Source organism: Nicotiana sylvestris, chromosome 9, assembly GCF_000393655.2.
Source record: "Nicotiana sylvestris chromosome 9, ASM39365v2, whole genome shotgun sequence".
In the NCBI taxonomy this organism is placed as follows: domain Eukaryota; kingdom Viridiplantae; phylum Streptophyta; class Magnoliopsida; order Solanales; family Solanaceae; genus Nicotiana; species Nicotiana sylvestris.
The window spans coordinates 184,753,623-184,777,499 of NC_091065.1; the positions used below are offsets into that span (position 1 = coordinate 184,753,623).

General features: G+C 36.1%; 1 protein-coding gene across 1 annotated transcript; it reads left to right on the forward strand.

Moving 5' to 3' along the window:
• The first annotated feature begins 740 nt into the window (after nucleotides 1-740).
• Nucleotides 741-18,109, forward strand: LOC104222708 (uncharacterized). The gene is made up of 16 exons (XM_070156694.1): nucleotides 741-2,445; nucleotides 3,426-3,523; nucleotides 3,957-4,057; nucleotides 4,138-4,179; nucleotides 4,306-4,442; nucleotides 4,889-4,937; nucleotides 5,017-5,119; nucleotides 5,190-5,326; nucleotides 9,060-9,275; nucleotides 11,290-11,339; nucleotides 13,807-14,032; nucleotides 15,036-15,155; nucleotides 15,376-15,997; nucleotides 16,220-16,880; nucleotides 17,102-17,785; nucleotides 18,008-18,109. The coding sequence occupies exons 1-8, from the start codon at nucleotides 2,420-2,422 to the stop codon at nucleotides 5,252-5,254; spliced, it is 621 nt and encodes a 206-aa protein (XP_070012795.1). The 5' UTR covers nucleotides 741-2,419; the 3' UTR covers nucleotides 5,255-5,326; nucleotides 9,060-9,275; nucleotides 11,290-11,339; nucleotides 13,807-14,032; nucleotides 15,036-15,155; nucleotides 15,376-15,997; nucleotides 16,220-16,880; nucleotides 17,102-17,785; nucleotides 18,008-18,109.
• The last annotated feature ends 5,768 nt before the right edge of the window (nucleotides 18,110-23,877 follow it).

Genomic DNA, 23,877 nt, shown 5'->3' on the forward strand with positions numbered 1-23,877 from the left:
GTTATTCTTGACTGAAATGTTTGATAACTTCATTCAAATAAAAATAAACAGGAGGGGTTTTTTTGGTGAGGAGTTTATAATTTACACTCTAAAAAATTTATGAAGTGATGACTTGCTGATGTCTTAGCATGGAATTCAGTGCAAAAATTAGGTGGTGAAATTTGTCAATCACTGAAAGGGGATCAACACAAAATTAATGGGGTGATTGTCTTGTGCAAAAGTCTCACAATTGGATTACCACATATTTAATAGATTCACTTGCTCTTTTGGTTTGAGCGGGGTCTTTCAATGAAAATTGTTGTCTTTTGTCAACAAAAACTCATATTTGGACAAGAATTCATGCATTGCATTGTTCCCCTTTGCTTGTAAGAATTGGCTTCTCATGTTGTTTGACATTGCTCTACGACAAAAATTATTCCGCCTCAATTCTAAGCAAGTTGGAATTTGTAATTGTATATTAGTTATAGTGTCCATGTCGCTCCATTTAAGCCTGTAGCTTTTCAATATTTTAATTATTAGTTTCTCTAACACTAGATATTCTCCACATATGGATGAATATATAAGTCTCTGACAATACTAAAGACTCCTAGCAGGCATTGGACCTAGCATTAATGTAGTAGCATAACCAAAATTTAATCCCCACTAATTGGTATCGTCAACATAGATCTATTTTTCCCCATTATATTCTATGTTTCTCTAGGTTTAAATGGAATTTAAGGGCTTGTAGTAGGGCTGTTCATTCGGATCGGATATCCGAAATCCGAACCGATCCATTCAATTTTGAATTTCGGATTTCGGATTGGATCGGATTTCGGATTATGTTTATTAAAATTTCGGATTTCGGATTGGTATATTTTAATCCAATCCAATCCGAAATCCGAAATTATTAGGACATGTATAAATACTACACTTTAATTTACATCAACCTCCAAGTTATTACCTTTACAATTGCTAGATTTAGCTATATTGGCACCATAGTACTCTCATAATTGCATAAACATGAATTTTTCTTAATGTATTGCCTCTTTTACAAAGAAAATATACATATTAGTTTAACTTTGAGGCATAATAATACGATCCGATATCCGATCCGATCCAAACTTTAAAATCCGATCCGATCCGATATAATTCGGATCAGATTCGGATTGCATTTTCTAGAATCCGAAATCCGAAATTCGAATCCGAATATGCTAAATCCGATCCGATCCGATCCGTGCACAGCCCTAGCTTGTAGTCTTCTGGGACAACTTCTTTACCTTGTCCTTTTAACACCTTCAATCACCATGATTTTTTTGACTTTGGTCTAATCCACTTTCGTTAGACTCCCTCCGTTTAAAAAATAATGAACCTATTTGACTAATCACGGAATTTAAGCAAGAATGAAAAACTTTTGAAACTTGTGGTCTAAACCAATAAATAGATATTTTGTGACTATAAATCATCTCATTAAGGGTAAAATGAGAAGTTTAAAGTTACGTTATTTCAAAATTTAGAAATGAGTCATTCTTTTTGAAATGGACTAAAAAGGAAATAGGTTTATTCTTTTGAAATAGGGGGACTATTAATTTTTCCCCTCATGAGTTAAGAAATGAAAGAAATTTCTAGGAATTAATTTAAGTTTGTGGCCCTGCAAGATCCTCTAATTACCTTTAGAAACTTCTTTGAATATGTTTGTTTGTAAACACATTTAATTTTTTTAAAGAAATGTTATTTTCTATTGAGATACTTTTAAACAAATCAATTTCCTGAAAAATAAAATTACCCAAACACCTTAGCTGTCAACACTTTTTTCTGGAAGCTTTTAAAATTGTCCAATGGCTTCAGGAAATTGAAGGCATAAGAGGTAAAAGGTATATAAGGAAAAATCTCAAAGAGAAAAATAAAGAGGAAAAAAGTGTAATGTGAATTGGCTGAAAAAGAAAGTTCTTTGATTTTTAAGGAAAATCTTATTTGTGAAGACAAAACAAGAATACTTTTTATCAGTTTGAATGCTCTACCCAAAGTGATGCCCTGTACAAAAGGTAGTGCATTTGGTGTTTATTTTATTTACATGTCTTATGTTTGTTTACATAAATTTTATAATGAAATTTTTTCCATTTTAACGATGAAAATATAGATCTCCCCATTTTTTCCATTGTTGTCACCGATATATATATATGGTCAGCTCTTCTCTTTTGTGCCTTTTGTCTCTAACTCTTTTGTCAAGTCAATACTATTTTTTGTTTGCTTGTGCCTTCTCTTCCATTTGCTTTTTGCATGGCATTGTCACATAACTTCTTTACAAACTAATATACCCCCTTTTATTTCACCACCCCCACCCCTCACTCTCATTTTCTCCTCTTTCTCTCTTTTTTTCTGTGTTCCCTTTCTCTGGTCTTTCTTTCTTTTCTTTGTTGAAGTGAAGCTTGTTTTTAGGATCATGGACTCATGGGATGCTCAGAAGATGTGAGTTTATCAGTGTACATTTTTATGATGTTCTTTTCTCCTTTTCTGTTCTCATAATTTTTAGGCAGTACTTTATTTCATCTGTTCGATGCGAATGCTTTCTTATCAAAGAATCTGTAAAAAAAAGACTTTATCTTTGAAAAATAGTTTTTTGGAGAATTTTATCATTTTAAAGTATTAAAATTGAAAAAAAAATTGCATGACTATTGATTGAAGCAAGTGATATGAAATGAGCATAAAATAAAAGAAAATGATTTTTATTAAGTGTTAAAAGAGCGGCTTGGGCTGTATATACACGGACAGGTTAAAACGGGTCGAATAAATAACTGAGTTGGCTTATAACCCGTCCAATTTTTTCTTGGATCAGAACTTGGCGGGTCAATTAGGACTAAACAACGGGCCATAACCCAAATCGTTTTTTTATTTATAATTTTTTAATTACCAAATCAAACTAATACCTTTTCTTTTATTTATTTTGACTAATCAAACAAAAAAACTTATATTTCTATGTTTTCATAAGTTTCTTATGGTCAATTCGCGCTATGAAAAATTTATTCAGTAACATACGATAATTTTTTTTTTTTAAGATTATAGACGTAGCCAAAATTGGCCCAATCTTTTAGATGGCTAACTTGGGTTATGTTCTTTTTAATCTGCCAATGAATATAAATCCAATTCAATCTGCTCAAATCTAGGCTGATTAGACAGATCACATTTTCATGATCTATATTGACACCATAATTTTCACCTACAAGTGACAAAAGGCATTTTCTTCCCTTGCCCCCCCCCCCCCCCAAACCAACCCTCCTTTTTTTTTCTTTTTTTATTGTTAAAAAGAAATATTTTCACATTTTAAGATAACTAAATATTTGAACACGGCTTCATCAAGAAAATAGTTTAGGGAAAGCAGTTTACATCATACCAAACAAATTTATATGACTCACTGTTCCTTTTCTTCTTGATATGTGGCCAATTTTCAGGCTTGACATCTACATCCATGATTACTTGGTTAAGAAGGGCATGAATACGACAGCTGAGGCATTGGCCAGGGAAGCTAATGTTAATCCGGGACAAGCTGGTAAATGTTTTTCTTTTTTTTTTCTTGTTTTTTTTTATTACGGAGAAATTCCCGAGGACCAATGGTGCAAGGTTTGTAAGTCGGTGGATAATGGGCTTCTCTATCTTTCTCCATTTAAATACCAGGTAGTAGGGTTGAAACTGATTTTTAATGGTGCTTTAATAGTTAGCGTAATTCATTAAAGGTTCTCAATGCTTATGCTTAATTTGGAATGTGAACCCATGATTGATGACCGTGTTACTCTTAAGAAAAAGAGTAGTATATAAAATAGAAAATGGAGGGAATAATAGACTAATTCAATTGTTTATGGTAAGACGCTTTTCATGTTTCTAAAACTGTATTAATTGCTTGTTTATTTTAGAGAAATGTGCACAACAAAGTGACTGATCATTTTATTTAATGTACTATTATTTTATTGTGGGATATGTTTCAGCTGTCAATTCTCCTGGGGGATTTCTAGCTGAGTGGTGGGATGTATTCTATGATATATTCAGCTCTAATCAGGCCGAGCAGGCCCAAGAACCCTATGCTGAGGTGTTAGCTAAACTTTTCTAAGTTGAATTCACTTTTTCTGTGACAATTATAAACTGAATGCATGATTTTAAAATTTTCAGGTTCCACGGACTATGGACAATGCGGTACCTTATATCCCTTCTGTATGCCATCATTTTCTCCTAACTTTGCAATCTTTTGGTCCTAAATTCATGGATTCTAGTATCTCCCTTGTGATGCCACCATTTTATCCTAACTATATGGCACCTAATATATCTCTTGAGATGCAGGGCTTTAATCCTGACTCTAAGATAAAAATACAAGAGCAAGGCAACCTTGTGTTGCCTGATGAAGAAGTGACGTCCAAGTTACGAATTCTTGAGGTGGACGATGCGAGTCACAGGGTGCCATCTGCAACCGCTTCTAGGTAACATGTTTTGTTTATTCCTAATTCCGATTAACTTTTCTGCACTTAATTTATTTTACAGTGTTTGCCTTATTCACTTAAATGTGCATGGAAAGAGCTTGGGGCCATGTTGTATCTGTTCTGCTTGTTCGTGAAATTTTTGTTTTTAGTTACTAAGGGAATGGAATGAGAGGAATTGGGCAAAATTATGCCCCCGTTGGGTTTTGCAACGAGGTTATGAGTTATGACCGTTACATTGATTGGATGTATCCAGTTCTCCGTGTCTCTTGCAAGAGGCTGCTGTTGTTACATGCCCTTTAGTCTGGTAACTTGAGATCAATTGCTAACGAATGTGATATAGCCTTTCTACGAACTAGTTATTGCTAAGAAGTTGTGTAGCGAAAGCATCATTTTAGTTGTTGAAGTTGGCGAATCAGAAGATTTCTAATTCCTTTGATGTCATACAGCCCCCCGGTGCAGCAAATGCCAAATATGCCTCAACAGTGGGAGGCCAGAGTATGTTTACATTTCCCTAACAACAGTGAACTTTTTCAATAAAGTTGTGACGTAACTGACAAAATTTCATTTCTGATAGGATGAGACAAGTGGTATTTACTTTGGAATAACCAAGCAGATGGATCCAAATCCCTGTGGCCCTACAAAAGCTTTGCTTCCTAAAACTGAATCTTCTGATGCTGGTTTGTCTATATCTGGTTTCAAATGTTTCGTATTCATATATTAAAATGTTAAGGAAGTTTTCTGTTTTAGTGGAAACTCATACCAGATCCTCTGCTGCTCTCCTATCAGACTCTTCCACCGGCTCCTGCTCCTAGATGCAGCAAGCTCCCTAATCAAATCAAGATCTCGCGATTTTCTGATCTTCCTCTTGGCATTGCGTGAAGAAGGTGATCACTTGAGAAAGCTTATAATTCATTAGCTATTATAGAGTACATGTAGGCTTTATCCATGAGAAGAGACACATGAATTTTGTTACTTCTTTATCATGTTAAGCATTTGACTTTTCTTGTTATCCAAGTTTTACTCATGAGTACTCGGTCATGGGTGGAATAAGTTCTGATACAAATATTACATGTTTCTTTCTCCCAATTACCAAATAGCTGTTGCATGCTAGTTAATCAACACAGAGATTTGGGAGAAATAGTTCTTCAAGAAGCATTTTGAAACTTTTTCTACAAATAAGAAAAATGACACTATATGCAGTCTCTTGCATTTTGTTAATCAACACAGAGATTTAAGGTGCGGTGTCTTGATGGTTAAAGTTAAGCTGCTAATACATTTAGATGTAGCAAAGAGGGTTTAGGTTTTGACAGTGAAGAAATCATAATATCAATGGCTTCAGGCATGAGTGATTCAGATAAGGTCACAGGCAACTGTGTTACATCTAGAACAATGTAATATAGAATGCTGAGTTGGTGATGGTGATAATACAATGTTATATACAACACTACAGTTGGTCCTAGGTTTGTTGTATCACAAGTTTCCTTGATCTCCCATTTTGACGTAGAAGTGCGAGTGTCCACTGAGAATGGTCTGTATGAGGTGATAATGGTTCTATTAGGGAATTCTCTTACATTGACCAATATCAAAGAAGTTGATAAAATGCATTGTCAATGACTTAGTTAAGCTTTTGAGGACTATATTTGGTATTCATATTAGCAACCTTATCGTTAATGCTTGAAGTAACATTATACTTATGGTAGTTAAGCTTTTGAGGATAAGACTCCAAATAATATTAATGAACTTGATCATCGATGCTTGAAAGAACATTATGTTCATGGTACTTGTATTCAAGTCCATTTTTAGGCTTATATAAAAGATGGCGTTCCTGTAAAGATTCTCTAATAATAGAAATGTTTTTATCATTACTGTCAAAATGATAAAAACAGGACAGCATTCTAAACTCTTTTCCTGTAAAGATATGCAGCTAAAAGATATGCTATAATAAATATCGTTATGACAAGAAGATCTTGAATAGAGAGTTTTACCCGGGGACATGGTTCTTCTATACAACTCCAGACTAAAGTTGTTCGCGGGCAAGCCTAAGTCCAAATGATCCAGATCATTCAAGGTGGTGAATGTCTACCCCTTTGGTTCTATAGAATTAGGAGTTGATGACGGGAGTAGAACATTTAAAGTTAATGTCCAAAGAGTCATGCATTATTTGAGCCATGTGGATGAAGGAAGATTGGTATTGGAGATTGAGTTGGGGGACCACAATTGGTACCTGAAAGGTGTGTTACATCGTTCCACGAAGTTAAATATGATGCTTTTGTTTCTGTTTGTTCTGTTGAGACTGTGCCGTAAGAGTAGAGTGCATAGATTCAGGAAAGTTTCTGCATTGCGATATTCAGGGGGAATACATCCTCCCGGTGCATCATTTGGTGAATAGGGGGTAGGGTAAAAGAGGAAGGGTATCCCTGAGTTGGTAAAGGGAAAACGAATGGAAGTTCAATTGCTTTGGAATTCCATAACACCTACTAGTCTATCTCCTTTTAAGCTTAAATACTTAAGTTTTGTATTATCAAGTATTAGGAATTTACTTCACTACCTTTTCTCATTGGATTATCAAAGAGAAAAGGAAGCAATCCACTTAAAGAGGAACCTTGAGTGTCATTCAAGAATTATTGCACATTCGTCGAGTCAGGACTTAGCTCGATGCCCTTTAATCTTGAAGCCTTCCATATGAAAACACCAATCAGAGGGGCCCACTTTCATCACTGTTCAAGTAGTGATCTCACTGTCAAGCAAGCTTAAACCATGAGGCTCTAGTGTTTTTAAAATCGAAAAGCACAAAAAGCAACGAGTTTGATGAGGTTTGAAGCGAAAAGCGAGAAGTGATGCACATGCTTCTTTGAAGTAAAGTGCACTAGTTATGGAAAACTAAAAAAATACCAAACATGTATAAATTAGTACTATAATAGCGTTGATATTAATCGAACTCCTCATAGTTGAGTCAAAAAATGGACCGCATCTTGTTACAATGATTTCGTGCGTCATTATTTGAAGCGCACACTTCTCTGAAGCGCATGGCTTCACCCACGAAGTGATAACTCCTCGTTTCTGTTTCGCCGTTCTAAGTGGCAAAGCGATGACTTTTAATAATACTATTGAGACTCATCTGATCTTGCCATCATAACATAACATGTTTGAAAGCCATCTTTCTTTACCTTGATCGACTAACTTATTCTTCAAGTAGCTTCCTAAAGCTAACATATTTTAAACTACTCGTCTTTGCAAGTAGTCCAAAACTAAGTTGCTCGGACTCAGGTGCGGGTATCCGATACGGGTGCAGATCTAGAGGTCGGATCCTTCATGATCTAAATTATAAGAAACGGGGAGTACGGATCCAGGTACGGATATGAGTGCGTGGATTCGGCTAAAAATAATTCACATATCTAAATTAGAATTATAAAGATATATCTAAATTATGAGACATTATGTGAAAAACTTAAAAGGTATTCTAAGAAGGAAATAATCTTGGTCAAGAGGAGAATCCGAGGAGGAGATAAAAGGAAAATGACTAATATAAAAATTTCTATATACAAGGTATTTCGTTTTTTTAAATTTCACCCTAACTTTTGTTTTGATTTCAAACATTGCATATATCCCGAATTTCTCCGTCGATTTTAGTCAAAGTACTCAAAATCGGTTGACCAGATCTGGTATGGATCACACACTCACACCTGCGCCCATACCCATGTAGTGTCGACACGGGTGCACCACTGTAAGTGAAGAGTTCGAGCAACTTAGGTCCAAAAGCCTTCTATCTAGGTCATTCCAATTTCAGCAAGTTATGACTAGAGGGCGTCCGACCCGATACAAGTAGTATCAGAGGAAGTCATAATTAATTAGTTATATTCCATTTGTGACTTCCTTTGTCTTTCTCTAACCGTCATAAGATAGAGCATTAAAGTAAAGATATACATTGTGAAGTTGAACTTTTTTCATCCCAATTCTTCAATAGCAAGTATGACTTTGGTGTTAATAGCAAGTATGACTTTCCATGACTGTACGGAGTTTCCTAATCCTCTTTCTTGATTATATTTGCAAATCCTATTAGAAATAATACATTCACACATGAACGATTTATTAGTTTGGACTAAAAGAAAAGGAAAGTATTCATGACATTAGTTGTGATTAGTGGGATTGAGACCGTAGTGGTAGAAGTTTGGGGCTAAAAGAATTTTTTCATTGGTCAAATGCTCTTACTATCTCTCATAAAAAGATAATTTATGACATCTAGAAGAACTAAAGCTTCTACTAAAAAACATGAATTTCCGAGTTACTACATTATAATATTTCCTAGAAGTAAATATATTAATTTTCTTTATAAACGTGGTGTCCAGAGTAGCTTGCACGTACCTCGACTAAATCCTTGGGGTACCTGCTAGCTCACACCCACACAAGTATCGAATAATTCTATCCATCAAGACTTGGAGATGGGAAGAAATCACTTAGTATTTTTGCCTCTATTAGAATTTGAACCTGAGACCTCATGGTTCTTAACCCACTTTGTTGACCACTAGGCCACACCCTTACATGCTAATGATATTAAATATTTAGATCTATTATATGAAAATCAAGCAACATTATGCTTTTGTAATTTCTGCACCTCAGGGTATGGCCAGCCGTCAATATAGTGTGGTGAAAATCATTGAAGACCAGAATTCAAATTCCAAAAAGGGCAGCCCGGTGCACTAAGCTTCCGTTATGCGTGGAGTCCGGGGAAGGGCTAGACCACAAAGGTCTATTGTATGCAGCTTTACCCTGATTCTACAAGAGGCTGTTTCCATGGCTAGAATTCAAATTCCAACAGAGACAAAAAGATGCTAGGTGATTTTTCTCGTTTACTGAAGTCTTACTGATACTGGTGGTAGATAGTTGGTTCCTGGTGGATTAGGCTAGGTGTCGCAAGCTGACCTGGACACCAATATTATAAAATAGGATAATCTTCTCATAATAGTTATGACGTATTATGTTGTCGTGTTTATGTGATAAACTTGTTAGTCATTCCACCGTGATAAATGTACCTCACCATGATAAATGTATTTGGGTATGGTAAAAACTTAGTCTTTTATCATTGCTTCTAGGACCTCCCTAAGTTGCATAATTGAGTTTCTTAAACAGTGGTTAACATAGTTGGTAGAGACAATTGGCCCTTAACAGTTAGCATGATGTCGACTTTGGTTCTCTGAGGAAGTATTCCCGGGAAGCGGTTTGTCAATTGTCACTATTTAGGATCACATGGTAAGCAATTAGGATTGAGGTTCAGATGGGCGCGCTGTGGTCATTGCATACTTGTAAATGTATCACTTAGCCTCATAAAACTTAGCTGCTGCATTATGAATGGCTCCTGTGTTATAATTTGTGATGTTCATAAGTCGTGAAATCAAGTTGTAAAATCTTAGACCAACATATTAGGACTAAGAGACCACCTGCGCAAAATGGCTATCCTGTTTGTTGACTTTATGGAAATTCATACAAATTATATACCAGATCATCTATTTTCTTAGTAAGTGCTATTCATTTATTAGGAAGAGAGAAAGTCAAACAAGAATTAGCAAATAAAAGAGATGTGTTCTGCCTTTGCTCTTCTAGTCAAGTGAGATAGTCCTCTCCAGGAGCTTAACCTTGTGTGGCCTGAAATGGATCGATGACAGCCGGGATCCCGTTTGGCACAAATTCCAGTTTGACTTAAGAATCAAAAGTAGAAACTGAAACTAATCTTCTTTCTGATAGATTTGCCCATGAAGGACAAGAATTTGTTGTAGATTTAAGTATGAGCTTAGCATGGAAAAGAGTTTACTCTTTTAAGTCCATGAATCATCAGTGACTTAAAACTTTCTGGTTGGCATGACTTAATCAAACTTGTGCAATTGAAACCTCTTGGAGTTGTGTGGTAATGTTTTCATGCGTATCTTGTGGTCTGCCTCACCCCTCGCCACCACAGGGTGGATTTTTTTGCATAAAAAATTACTACTGCATCCTACCAGGGAAAAAAAAAATCTTCCATATTTGCTATTAAATTTATATCACGTATAAAATCTTAAATGAACTGGAAATGACCTGTTTCCGTGCTGGCTGTGTAATTCTTCATAAAAATCCTTCAGTTATACTGAGAATTCTATTATGCTTCTTTTTATTTTTGATAGGTGCTAGCGAATGTTATATAATTCACTGTTGTCAAATCATTATACAAGTGGCATCCTGGGAAAAAAGAACTATACAATATGGATTTCATCTTAGAAATCCACAAAATTTATGCAACTGTTCAGGTAAATGCCTTTGCACCAGAAGAAGAAAAAAGAGAGAGCGAGCAATCCATGTGTATATATGCCTTTCTGTATGTTTAAATTGGCAAATGCTTCAACTTTGAGACGAGATCTGGTCTAATAATAGAATACCACTTACTTTATTAGCTTATGAGTGAAGAACTGTGGTTATTAGGAGCTGAAAATTGGTCATCTCCTCTATCCCCTCTGCATCTCTTTATCCTTTGATTCTGAATTTGGTACTTAGAATATGCACATATTTCCACTGGCTTGCTCATGGAGCTGCGAATCACCTTCCATTTCTGTATATTATCTACAGTTTCATTTTGAAGATTTTTCTCATCAATTAGCATCACAATAGCTGCCATTAAATTTCCTTGCAATGATCACACATATGATATATTAAATCTCTTAAGGTCTAGATCATACAATTGATGAATTTGAACCAGCAGTTCAGTAGATTCATGCTACTTTATTTAGTTAAATATTGGTGGAGGCATTTATGTGTTCTTTATGATTTTTTATTTATTTCTTGGTGTACTTCCTATTGATTTGTCCTTCCGTTGTGCCTCCAGGGAAAAACAAAGCTGCCCAACAAGTATCTAATCAAGTTTGGCTGTCAGCTGTAAGTGCTCTGAATTTTTCACATCAAAGGAAAAAGGTTGACATTATGTGCATGTTTACTTTCTTGGTGAATGAAGGTGTTAAAACTTAAAACGGGACGAGAATCACATGGAAGGAAATTGCCTCGAAAACCTACAAATTTTTGGAATAAATTCCGGCTTAGCTAAAGATAGGACACAATGGAATAAAAAGATCCAATATAGGTTATATCTACTAGTTGGGAATAGGTTTTAGTCGTGTTAGTATGTTCATTTTGAACCTATCGGTTTTTCCTAGGAGTATTTTGACCTTATCATAGATGTATATTGCAGTAAAAATATAGAGAACTTTCAATATTAATATTATTATCACTATTATTGAACCTATTGGTTTTTCCTAGGAGTATTTTGACCTTATCATAGATGTATATGCCAGTAAAAATATAGAGAACTTTCAATCTTAATATTATTTATATATATTTAAGTTAATTTTCACTTCTATTTTTGTTTGGTATGATGATGACATGAGTTGACAAAATGGAGAAATTCAGTGAGGATTCCTGTAGCCAACCCCAAATTGTGTGTGATTGAGGCATAGTAGTTATTGTATATGCATATTTAGTTTCAACTTTTCGGTATCATTCTGTTCATTTCTTCTCGGAAAGTTGGTTCTGTTTGTGATGTCATTGACTGTCAATTGTCTAGCCTAGTTTAATAGTACCAAATAAATAGAACAACTGTCAAATACTGAATCCTACAGGATACTTTACCTAAAGTGGAATCTCAAATATTGGATATGCTTACTCATTCCAATTTAAGCGGAAAAGATGCAGGAGTAACTTGAATGCTTATTAGCAATCAGTTTGTTCCTGGTGATCGACTGATCGTACCAAAAAAGCTCTTATTTTAGTTTTGACATGGAGCTTGAATTCATTTTCAGAAAATTCTGGTCTTTGAGATTTCTGCAACTTTGTGCATGAATCGTCGCTATTTAAGTAAGAAATTAACTTTAAAACTTTAATTAAAAAATGTGAGAGAGTCTTATGCAGGAAAAAAGTAAAATTCATCAAAGTAAAGATTTGCATAAGATTTCAGCATAAACAGCTTTAAACCCCTAGTGATTGGCAGACGAAAAATCATGATTTTCACCTTAAGATACTAATATGAATATCTGTATCGAGATTTTCAATCACATCTGATAATATCCTATTTTTGATTCTATACATGCCAGCTCATGAATTAGTATCTGGTTTTAATTTCCAAAAAAATCCAAAATGTGTCAGAACTTCCCATTTTGGAAAAGTTACGGAATCTACATCAATAGGATCGTTTCTTATTCCATGTCTTTAGATGAGATTCCTTCGTCCTTCTTTCTTCTTTCTAATTATAAAGAATGGAGAAAAAGGGAGAAGCGAATGGAATTTTGATAATTTTATTGACGAAGCGGCAAGCAGACCATTGTATAGGGTTCCAAACCTATATGGCTAATAAGAGGGAAGGGGCAAGCCAAAATTGACTCCTAGAAAGTCTGAAGTAATGAACAGCGATGATCCATCATTGGAGGCCGTCACACATGACACAACCAATGCAACTCAAGGTCATGCACTAATATAAATTCCTTACTTCCTAGTAGCAAAGGAGAAAGGAAAATGAGTAATTTTATTGATTGCATGGGGAACATCCTGCCTACAGATTTATACATTGAAGGGAAACATCTCAAAATCTCTTCTCTTATTTTTTCTTCCTGGGGATTGAGCAGCAGCTTGGTGATACTTAAACTTCTGAATTCTCGAGGCTCTTATTTTTGTGTCTAGTCTCCTATGATTCAAGAGCTTTGTTATAGGGTATTTAAAAGAATTATTAAAAGGAGCTCCTGTTCTATCTTTATTAAAACCATTAAGAAAGTATCACATATTGCTTTATTAAGAATTAGAACCGTATATCATATGCAAGGTCTCAAGCATGACATTCCATTAGATGATTTGCTTCATATCAGAAAAATTATGCTTAAGTTCTTATTCCTTTTGGAGGCAACTCTTTGATTGGTTATCCACATTTTACTAAAAGCAAGCTCCTCTGTTTCTTCTTTCATCACAACAAAAGTGTGTTGGTTGATGTTGCATGAGAGGAATTTCCTCTGTGTTGTCTAATGGCATCATGTGATTCGTCTTGTCCATTTTTAAAAAAATTGTAAATTGGATGTCATTTCTTACGTAGGTGTGATAAGGTTGCCTTGCTCTTGCATTCTCTTAGATAATTTGATTCAACTTGCTACCTCAATTAAAATTTTTGGTAGAGAGAATTCGAGAGCAAGGCTACCTCATGATACGTGCAGAAGAAGTAACATCCAATTCACTATTTCTAGAGATGGCTGAGTCATGGTACCATCAGCCAATACACTTCCTTTCCATCCAAAGCATATATAATTCATAGGAGGAATGAGTTTAGGGCTTCGAAAATAATGCTAAGTACTTTGGAACTGTATGACAGTGGAGGCCTGTCGGAAGAACAGGCTTTTGGTAGGACTTAAAGTGAAAATTATGATTGCTGGAGATGTTTCAGATTTGGAGATCTCGAGTTTTTCTTGCAATTGGATTCTGATGGCTATGTTGTAGCCGAGCCAGTAACAATAGGGACTAGCTCATGGACATTTGTGCTACTACGTATATTCAAGACAAGAAGTACATGCAAGCCACTACAGCTGCTAGTAGCTCAGGTTAGTGATATGAGTTTTCTTTAATTTTTTCTTTTTGTTGGTTTGCTTGGTTGGCCATGGCTATTGCCATCTTTACTAAAACCATTAAGAAAGTATCACATATTGGTTTATTAAGAATTAGAATCGTATATCATATGCTGGTTACAAGCATGATATTCCATTAGATGATTTGTTTCATATTAGAAAAAATTCTGCAAGCCAATACAACTGCCAGCTCAGGTCAGTGATATGATCTTTACTTTAATTTTTGCTTTTTGTTGGTTTGCTTGGTTGCCATGGCTATTGTCATCTTTACTAAAACCATTAAGAAAGTATCACATATTGCTTTATTAAGAAATAGAATCGTATATCATATGCTGGTCTCAAGCATGATATTCCATCAGATGATTTGCTTCATATCAGAAAAAATTATGCTTCAATAGTTCTTATTCCTTTTGCAGGCATCTCTTTGATTGGTTATCCACATTCTACTAAATGCAAGCTCCTCTGTTTCTTCTTTCATCACAACAGAAGTGTGTTGGTTGATGTTGCATGAGAGGAAGTTCCTCTATGTTGTCTAATGACATCATTTGACTCGTCTTGTCCGTTGTAAAAAAATTGTAAATTGGATGTCACTTCTTACGCAAGTGTGATAAGATTGCCTTGCTCTGGCATTTTCTTAGATAATTTGATTCAACTTGCTACTCTAATTATATTATTTGGTAGAGAGAATTCGAGAGCAAGGCTACCTAATAATACGTACAGAAGAAGTAACATCCAATTCACTTTTCTAGAGATGGATGAGTCATATGGTACCATCAACCAATAAACTTCCTTTCCATCCAAAGCATATATAATTCATAGGACGAATGAGTTTAGGGCTTCGAAAATAATGCAAAGTACTTTGGAACTGTATGACAATGGAGGCCTGTCGGAAGAACAGGCTTTTGGTAGAACTTAAAGTGAAAATTATGATTACTGGAGAGGTTTCAGATTTTGAGATCTCGGGTTTTTCTTGCAATAGGATTTTGACGGGTATGTTGTAGCCGAGCCAGGAGCAATATAGACTAGCTCATGGACATTTGTGCCGCTAGGTATATTCAAGACGAGAAGTATAGGCAAGCCACTACAGGTGCTAACTCAGGTTAGTGATATGAATTTTCTTTAATTTTTACTTTTGTTGGTTTGCTTGGTTGGCCATGGCTATTGCCATCTTTACTAAAACCATTAAGAAAGTATCACATATTGCTTTATTAAGAATTAGAATCGTATATCATATGTTGGTCTCAAGCATGCTATTCCATCGGATGATTTGCTTCATATAAAAAAAAATTATGCTTCAGTAGTTCTTATTCCTTTTGTAGGCATCTCTTTGATTGGTTATCCACATTCTACTAAAAGCAAGCTCCTCTGTTGTCTAATGGTATCATGTGACTCGTCTTGTCCATTGCAAAAAAATTGTAAATTGGATGTCACTTCCAACGCAGGTGTGATAAGGTTGCCTTGCTGTTGCATTCTCTTAAGATAATTTGATTCAGCTTTCTACCTGAATTAAATTTTTTGGTAGAGAAAATTCGAGAGCAAGGCTACCTCATGATACGTGCAGAAGAAATAACATCCAATTCAGTTTTTCTTGAGATGGATGAGTCATATGGTACCATTAGCCAATACGCTTCCTTTCCATCCAAAGCATATATAATTCATAGGAGGAATGAATTTAGGGCTTCTAAAGCAATGCAAAGTACTTTGGAACTATATGACGATGGAGGACTGTCGGAAGAACTGGCTTTTGGTAGGACTTAAAGTGAAAATTATGATTACTAGAGAGGCTTCAGATTTGGAGATCTTGGGGTTTTCTTGAAATTGCATTTTGACGGGTATGTTGTAGCCGAGCCAGGAACAATAGAGACTAGCTCATGGACGTTTGTGCTGCTAGGTATATTCAAGACAAGAAGTACACGCAAGTCACTACAGCTGCTAGCTCAGGTTAGTGATCTGAATTTTACTTTAATTTTTGCATTTTGTTGGTTTGCTTGGTTGGCCATGGCTATTACTATCTTTACTAAAACCATTAAGAAAGTATCACATATTGCTTTATTAAGAATTAGAATCGTATATCATATGTTGGTCTCAAGCATTATATTCCATCACATGATTTGCTTCATATCAGAAAAAATTATGCTTCAGTAGTTCTTATTCCTTTTGCAGGCATCTCTTTGATTGGTTATCCACATTCTACTAAAAGCAAGCTCCTTTTTTTTTTCCTTTCATCACAATAGAAGTGTGTAGGTTGATGTTGCATGAGGGGAAGTTCCTTTGTGTTGTCTAATGGCAACATGTGACTCGTCTTGTCCATTGTAAAAAAATTGTAAATTGGATGTCACTTCTTACGCTGGTGTGATAAGGTTGCCTTGCTCTTGCATTCTCTTAGATAATTTGATTCAGCTTGCTACCTGAATTAAATTTTTTGGTAGAGAAAATTCGAGAGCAAGGATACCTCATGATACGTGCAGAAGAAGTAACATCCAATTCACTTTTTCTTGAGATGGATGAGTCATATGGTACCGTCAGCCAATACACTTCCTTTCCATCCAAAACATATATAATTCATAGGAGGAATGAGTTTAGGGCTTCGAAAACAATGCAAAGTACTTTGGAACTATGTGGCAGTTTTGGTAGGATTTAAAGTGAAAATTATGATTACTATGGAGGCTTCAGATTTGGAGGTCTCGGGTTTTTCTTGCAATTGGATTTTGACGGGTATGTTGTAGCCGAGCCAGGGATAATAGAGGCTAGCTCATGGACGTTTGTGCTTCTAGGTATATTCATGACAAGAAGTACGTGCAAGTCACTACAGCTGCTGGCGTAGGTTAGTAATCTGAATTTTACTTTAATTTTTGCTTTTTGTTGGTTTGCTTGGTTGGCCATAGCTATTGCCATCTGTAGTAAAACCGCTAAAAAAGTATCACATATTGCTTTATTAAGAAATAGAATCGTATATCATATGCTGGTCTCAAGCATGATATTCCATCAGATGATTTGCTTCGTATCAAAAATATTATGCTTCAGTAGTTCTTATTCCTTTTGCAGGCATTTCTTTGATTGGTTATCTACATTCTACTAAAAGCAAGCTCCTCTATTTCTTCTTTCATCACAACAGAAATGTGTAGGTTGATGTTGCATGAGAGGAAGTTCCTCCGTGTTGTCTAATGGCATCATGTGACTCGTCTTGTCCATTGTAAAAAAATTGTAAATTGGATGTCACTTCTTACGCGGGTGTGATAAGGTTGCCTTGCTCTTTCATTCTCTTAGATAGTTTGATTCAACTTGCTACATGAATTAAATTTGTTGGTAGAGAGAATTCGAGAGCAAGGCTACCTCATGATACGTGCAGAAGAAGTAACATCCAATTCACTTTTTCTAGAGATGGATGAGTCATATGGTACCATCAGCCAATACACTTCCTTTCCATCCAAAGCATACATAATTCATAGGAGGAATGGGTTTAGGTCTTCGAAAACAATGCAAAGTACTTTGGAACTGTATGACAGTGGAGGCCTGTTGGAAGAATAGGCTTTTGGTAGGACTTAAAGTGAAAATTATGATTACTGGAGAGGTTTCCGATTTGGAGGTCTCGGGTTTTTCTTGCAATTGAATTTTGACGGGTATGTTGTAGCCGAGCTAGGAACAATAGAGACTAGCTCATGTGCGTTTGTGCTGCTAGGTGTATTCAAGACAAGAAGTACATGCAAGCCACGCCAGCTGCTAGCTCAGGTTAGTAATCTGAATTTTACTTTAATTTTTGATTTTTGTTGGTTTGTTTTCTTGGCCATGGCTATTGCCATCTGTACTAAAACCACTAAAAAAGTATCACATATTGCTTAATGAAGAAATAGAATCGTATATCATATGCTGGTCTCAAGCATGATATTCCATCAGATGATTTGCTTCATATCAGAAAAAATTATGCTTCAATAGTTCTTATTCCTTTTGCAGGCATCTCTTTGATTGGTTATCCACATTCTGCTAAAAGCAAGCTCCTCTGTTTCTTCTTTCATCACAACATAAGTGTGTAGGTTGATGTTGCATGAGAGGAAGTTCCTTTGTGTTGTCTAATGGCATCATGTGACTCGTCTTGTCCATTGTAAAAAAATTGTAAATTGGATGTCACTTCTTACGCAGGTGTGATAAGGTTGCCTTGCTCTTGCATTCTCTTAGATAATTTGATTCAGCTTGCTACCTGAATTAAATTTTTTGGTAGAGAGAATTCGAGAGCAAGGCTACCTAATGATACGTGCAGAAGAAGTAACATCCAATTCACTTTTTCTAGAGATGGATGAGTCATATGGTACCATCAGCCAATACACTTCCTTTCCATCCAAAACATATATAATTTATAGGAGGAATGCGTTTAGGGCTTCGAAAACAATGCAAAGTACTTTGGAACTGTGTGGCAGTGGAGGCCTGTCGGAAGAACCGGCTTTTGGTAGGACTTAAAGTGAAAATTATGATTACTGGAGAGGATTCAGATTTGGATGTCTCGGGTTTTTCTTGCAATTGGATTTTGACGGGTATGTTGTAGCCGAGCCAGGAACAATAGATGCTAGTTCATGGACGTTTGTGCTGCTAGGTATATTCAAGACAAGAAGTAGAGGCATGTCACTACAGCTGCTGGCTCAGGTTAGTGATATGATCTTTACTTTAATTTTTGCTTTTTGTTTGTTTGCTTGGTTGGCCATGGCTATTGCCATCTTTACTAAAACGTTAAGAAAGTATCACATATTGCTTTATTAAGAATTAGAATCGTGTATCATATGTTGGTCTCAAGTATGATATTCCATCAGATGATTTACTTCATATCAGAAAAAATTATGCTTCAGTAGTTCTTATTCCTTTTGCAGGCATCTCTTTGATCGGTTATCCACATTCGACTAAAAGCAAGCTCCTCTGTTTCTTCTTTCATCACAACAGAAGTGTGTAGGTTGATGTTGCATGAGAGGAAGTTCCTCAGTGTTGTCTAATGGCATCATGTGACTCGTCTTGTCCATTGTAAAAAAATTGTAAATTGGATGTCACTTCTTACGCAGGTGTGATAAGGTTGCCTTGCTCTTGCATTCTCTTTGATAATTTGATTCAGCTTGCTACTTGAATTAAATTTTTTGGTAGAGAGAATTCGAGAGCAAGGCTACCTCATGATACGTGCAGAAAAAGTAACATCCAATTCACTTTTTCTAGAGATGGATGAGTCATATGTTACCATCAGCCAATACACTTCCTTTCCATCCAATACATATATAATTCATAGGAGGAATGAGTTTAGGGCTTCGAAAACAATGCAAAGTACTTTGGAACGGTATGACAGTGGAGGCCTGTTGGAAGAGCAGGCTTTTGGTAGGACTTAATGTGAAAATTATGATTACTTGAGAGGCTTTAGATTTGGAGGTCTCGGGTTTATCTTGCAATTGGATTTTGACGGGTATGTTGTAGCCGAGCCAGGAACAATAGATACTAGCTCGTGGACGTTTGTGCGGCTAGGTATATTCAAGACAAGAAGTAGAGGCATGTCACTACAGCTGCTGGCTCAGGTTAGTGATATGATCTTTACTTTAATTTTTGCTTTTTGTTTGTTTGCTTGGTTGGCCATGGCTATTGCCATCTTTACTAAAACGTTAAGAAAGTATCACATATTGCTTTATTAAGAATTAGAATCGTGTATCATATGTTGATCTCAAGTATGATATTCCATCAGATGATTTACTTCATATCAGAAAAAATTATGCTTCAGTAGTTCTTATTCCTTTTGCAGGCATCTCTTTGATCGGTTATCCACATTCGACTAAAAGCAAGCTCCTCTGTTTCTTCTTTCATCACAACAGAAGTGTGTAGGTTGATGTTGCATGAGAGGAAGTTCCTCAGTGTTGTCTAATGGCATCATGTGACTCGTCTTGTCCATTGTAAAAAAATTGTAAATTGGATGTCACTTCTTACGCAGGTGTGATAAGGTTGCCTTGCTCTTGCATTCTCTTTGATAATTTGATTCAGCTTGCTACTTGAATTAAATTTTTTGGTAGAGAGAATTCGAGAGCAAGGCTACCTCATGATACGTGCAGAAAAAGTAACATCCAATTCACTTTTTCTAGAGATGGATGAGTCATATGTTACCATCAGCCAATACACTTCCTTTCCATCCAATACATATATAATTCATAGGAGGAATGAGTTTAGGGCTTCGAAAACAATGCAAAGTACTTTGGAACGGTATGACAGTGGAGGCCTGTTGGAAGAGCAGGCTTTTGGTAGGACTTAATGTGAAAATTATGATTACTTGAGAGGCTTTAGATTTGGAGGTCTCGGGTTTATCTTGCAATTGGATTTTGACGGGTATGTTGTAGCCGAGCCAGGAACAATAGATACTAGCTCGTGGACGTTTGTGCTGCTAGGTATATTCAAGACAAGAAGTAGAGGCATGTCACTACAGCTGCTGGCTCAGGTTAGTGATATGATCTTTACTTTAATTTTTGCTTTTTGTTGGTTTGCTTGGTTGGCCATGGCTATTGCCATCTTTACTAAAACGTTAAGAAAGTATCACATATTGCTTTATTAAGAGTTAGAATCGTGTATCATATGTTGGTCTCAAGTATGATATTCCATCAGATGATTTACTTCATATTAGAAAAAATTATGCTTCAGTAGTTCTTATTCCTTTTGCAGGCATCTCTTTGATCGGTTATCCACATTCGACTAAAAGAAAGCTCCTCTGTTTCTGCTTTCATCACAACAGAAATGTGTAGGTTGATGTTGCATGAGAGGAAGTTCCTCCGTGTTGTCTAATGGCATCATGTGACTCGTCTTGTCCATTGTAAAAAAATTGTAAATTGGATGTCACTTCTTACGCAGGTGTGATAAGGTTGCCTTGCTCTTGCATTTTCTTAGATAGTTTGATTCAACTTGCTACATGAATTAAATTTGTTGGTAGAGAGAATTCGAGAGCAAGGCTACCTCATGATACGTGCAGAAAAAGTAACATCCAATTCACTTTTTCTAGAGATAGATGGGTCATATGGTACCATCAGCCAATACACTTCCTTTCCATCCAAAGCATACATAATTCATAGGAGGAATGAGTTTAGGGCTTCGAAAACAATGCAAAGTACTTTGGAACTGTATGACAGTGGAGGCCTGTTGGAAGAATAGGCTTTTGGTAGGACTTAAAGTGAAAATTATGATTACTGGAGAGGTTTCCGATTTGGAGGTCTCGGGTTTTTCTTGCAATTGAATTTTGACGGGTATGTTGTAGCCGAGCTAGGAACAATAGAGACTAGCTCATGTGCGTTTGTGCTGCTAGGTGTATTCAAGACAAGAAGTACATGCAAGCCACGCCAGCTGCTAGCTCAGGTTAGTAATCTGAATTTTACTTTAATTTTTGATTTTTGTTGGTTTGTTTTCTTGGCCATGGCTATTGCCATCTGTACTAAAACCACTAAAAAAGTATCACATATTGCTTAATGAAGAAATAGAATCGTATATCATATGCTGGTCTCAAGCATGATATTCCATCAGATGATTTGCTTCATATCAGAAAAAATTATGCTTCAGTAGTTCTTATTCCTTTTGCAGGCATCTCTTTGATTGGTTATCCACATTCTGCTAAAAGCAAGCTCCTCTGTTTCTTCTTTCATCACAACAAAAGTGTGTAGGTTGATGTTGCATGAGAGGAAGTTCCTTTGTGTTGTCTATTGGCATCATGTGACTCGTCTTGTCCATTGTAAAAAAATTGTAAATTGGATGTCACTTCTTACGCAGGTGTGATAAGGTTGCCTTGCTCTTGCATTCTCTTAGATAATTTGATTCAGCTTGCTACCTGAATTAAATTTTTTGGTAGAGAGAATTCGAGAGCAAGGCTACCTAATGATACGTGCAGAAGAAGTAACATCCAATTCACTTTTTCTAGAGATGGATGAGTCATATGGTACCATCAGCCAATACACTTCCTTTCCATCCAAAACATATATAATTTATAGGAGGAATGCGTTTAGGGCTTCGAAAACAATGCAAAGTACTTTGGAACTGTGTGGCAGTGGAGGCCTGTCGGAAGAACCGGCTTTTGGTAGGACTTAAAGTGAAAATTATGATTACTGGAGAGGATTCAGATTTGGAGGTCTCGGGTTTTTCTTGCAATTGGATTTTGACGGGTATGTTGTAGCCGAGCCAGGAACAATAGATGCTAGTTCATGGACGTTTGTGCTGCTAGGTATATTCAAGACAAGAAGTAGAGGCATGTCACTACAACTGCTGGCTCAGGTTAGTGATATGATCTTTACTTTAATTTTTGCTTTTTGTTTGTTTGCTTGGTTGGCCATGGCTATTGCCATCTTTACTAAAACGTTAAGAAAGTATCACATATTGCTTTATTAAGAATTAGAATCGTGTATCATATGTTGGTCTCAAGTATGATATTCCATCAGATGATTTACTTCATATCAGAAAAAATTATGCTTCAGTAGTTCTTATTCCTTTTGCAGGCATCTCTTTGATCGGTTATCCACATTCGACTAAAAGCAAGCTCCTCTGTTTCTTCTTTCATCACAACAGAAGTGTGTAGGTTGATGTTGCATGAGAGGAAGTTCCTCAGTGTTGTCTAATGGCATCATGTGACTCGTCTTGTCCATTGTAAAAAAATTGTAAATTGGATGTCACTTCTTACGCAGGTGTGATAAGGTTGCCTTGCTCTTGCATTCTCTTTGATAATTTGATTCAGCTTGCTACTTGAATTAAATTTTTTGGTAGAGAGAATTCGAGAGCAAGGCTACCTCATGATACGTGCAGAAAAAGTAACATCCAATTCACTTTTTCTAGAGATGGATGAGTCATATGTTACCATCAGCCAATACACTTCCTTTCCATCCAATACATATATAATTCATAGGAGGAATGAGTTTAGGGCTTCGAAAACAATGCAAAGTACTTTGGAACGGTATGACAGTGGAGGCCTGTTGGAAGAGCAGGCTTTTGGTAGGACTTAATGTGAAAATTATGATTACTTGAGAGGCTTTAGATTTGGAGGTCTCGGGTTTATCTTGCAATTGGATTTTGACGGGTATGTTGTAGCCGAGCCAGGAACAATAGATACTAGCTCGTGGACGTTTGTGCTGCTAGGTATATTCAAGACAAGAAGTAGAGGCATGTCACTACAGCTGCTGGCTCAGGTTAGTGATATGATCTTTACTTTAATTTTTGCTTTTTGTTGGTTTGCTTGGTTGGCCATGGCTATTGCCATCTTTACTAAAACGTTAAGAAAGTATCACATATTGCTTTATTAAGAGTTAGAATCGTGTATCATATGTTGGTCTCAAGTATGATATTCCATCAGATGATTTACTTCATATTAGAAAAAATTATGCTTCAGTAGTTCTTATTCCTTTTGCAGGCATCTCTTTGATCGGTTATCCACATTCGACTAAAAGAAAGCTCCTCTGTTTCTGCTTTCATCACAACAGAAATGTGTAGGTTGATGTTGCATGAGAGGAAGTTCCTCCGTGTTGTCTAATGGCATCATGTGACTCGTCTTGTCCATTGTAAAAAAATTGTAAATTGGATGTCACTTCTTACGCAGGTGTGATAAGGTTGCCTTGCTCTTGCATTTTCTTAGATAGTTTGATTCAACTTGCTACATGAATTAAATTTGTTGGTAGAGAGAATTCGAGAGCAAGGCTACCTCATGATACGTGCAGAAAAAGTAACATCCAATTCACTTTTTCTAGAGATAGATGAGTCATATGGTACCATCAGCCAATACACTTCCTTTCCATCCAAAGCATACATAATTCATAGGAGGAATTAGTTTAGGGCTTCGAAAACAATGCAAA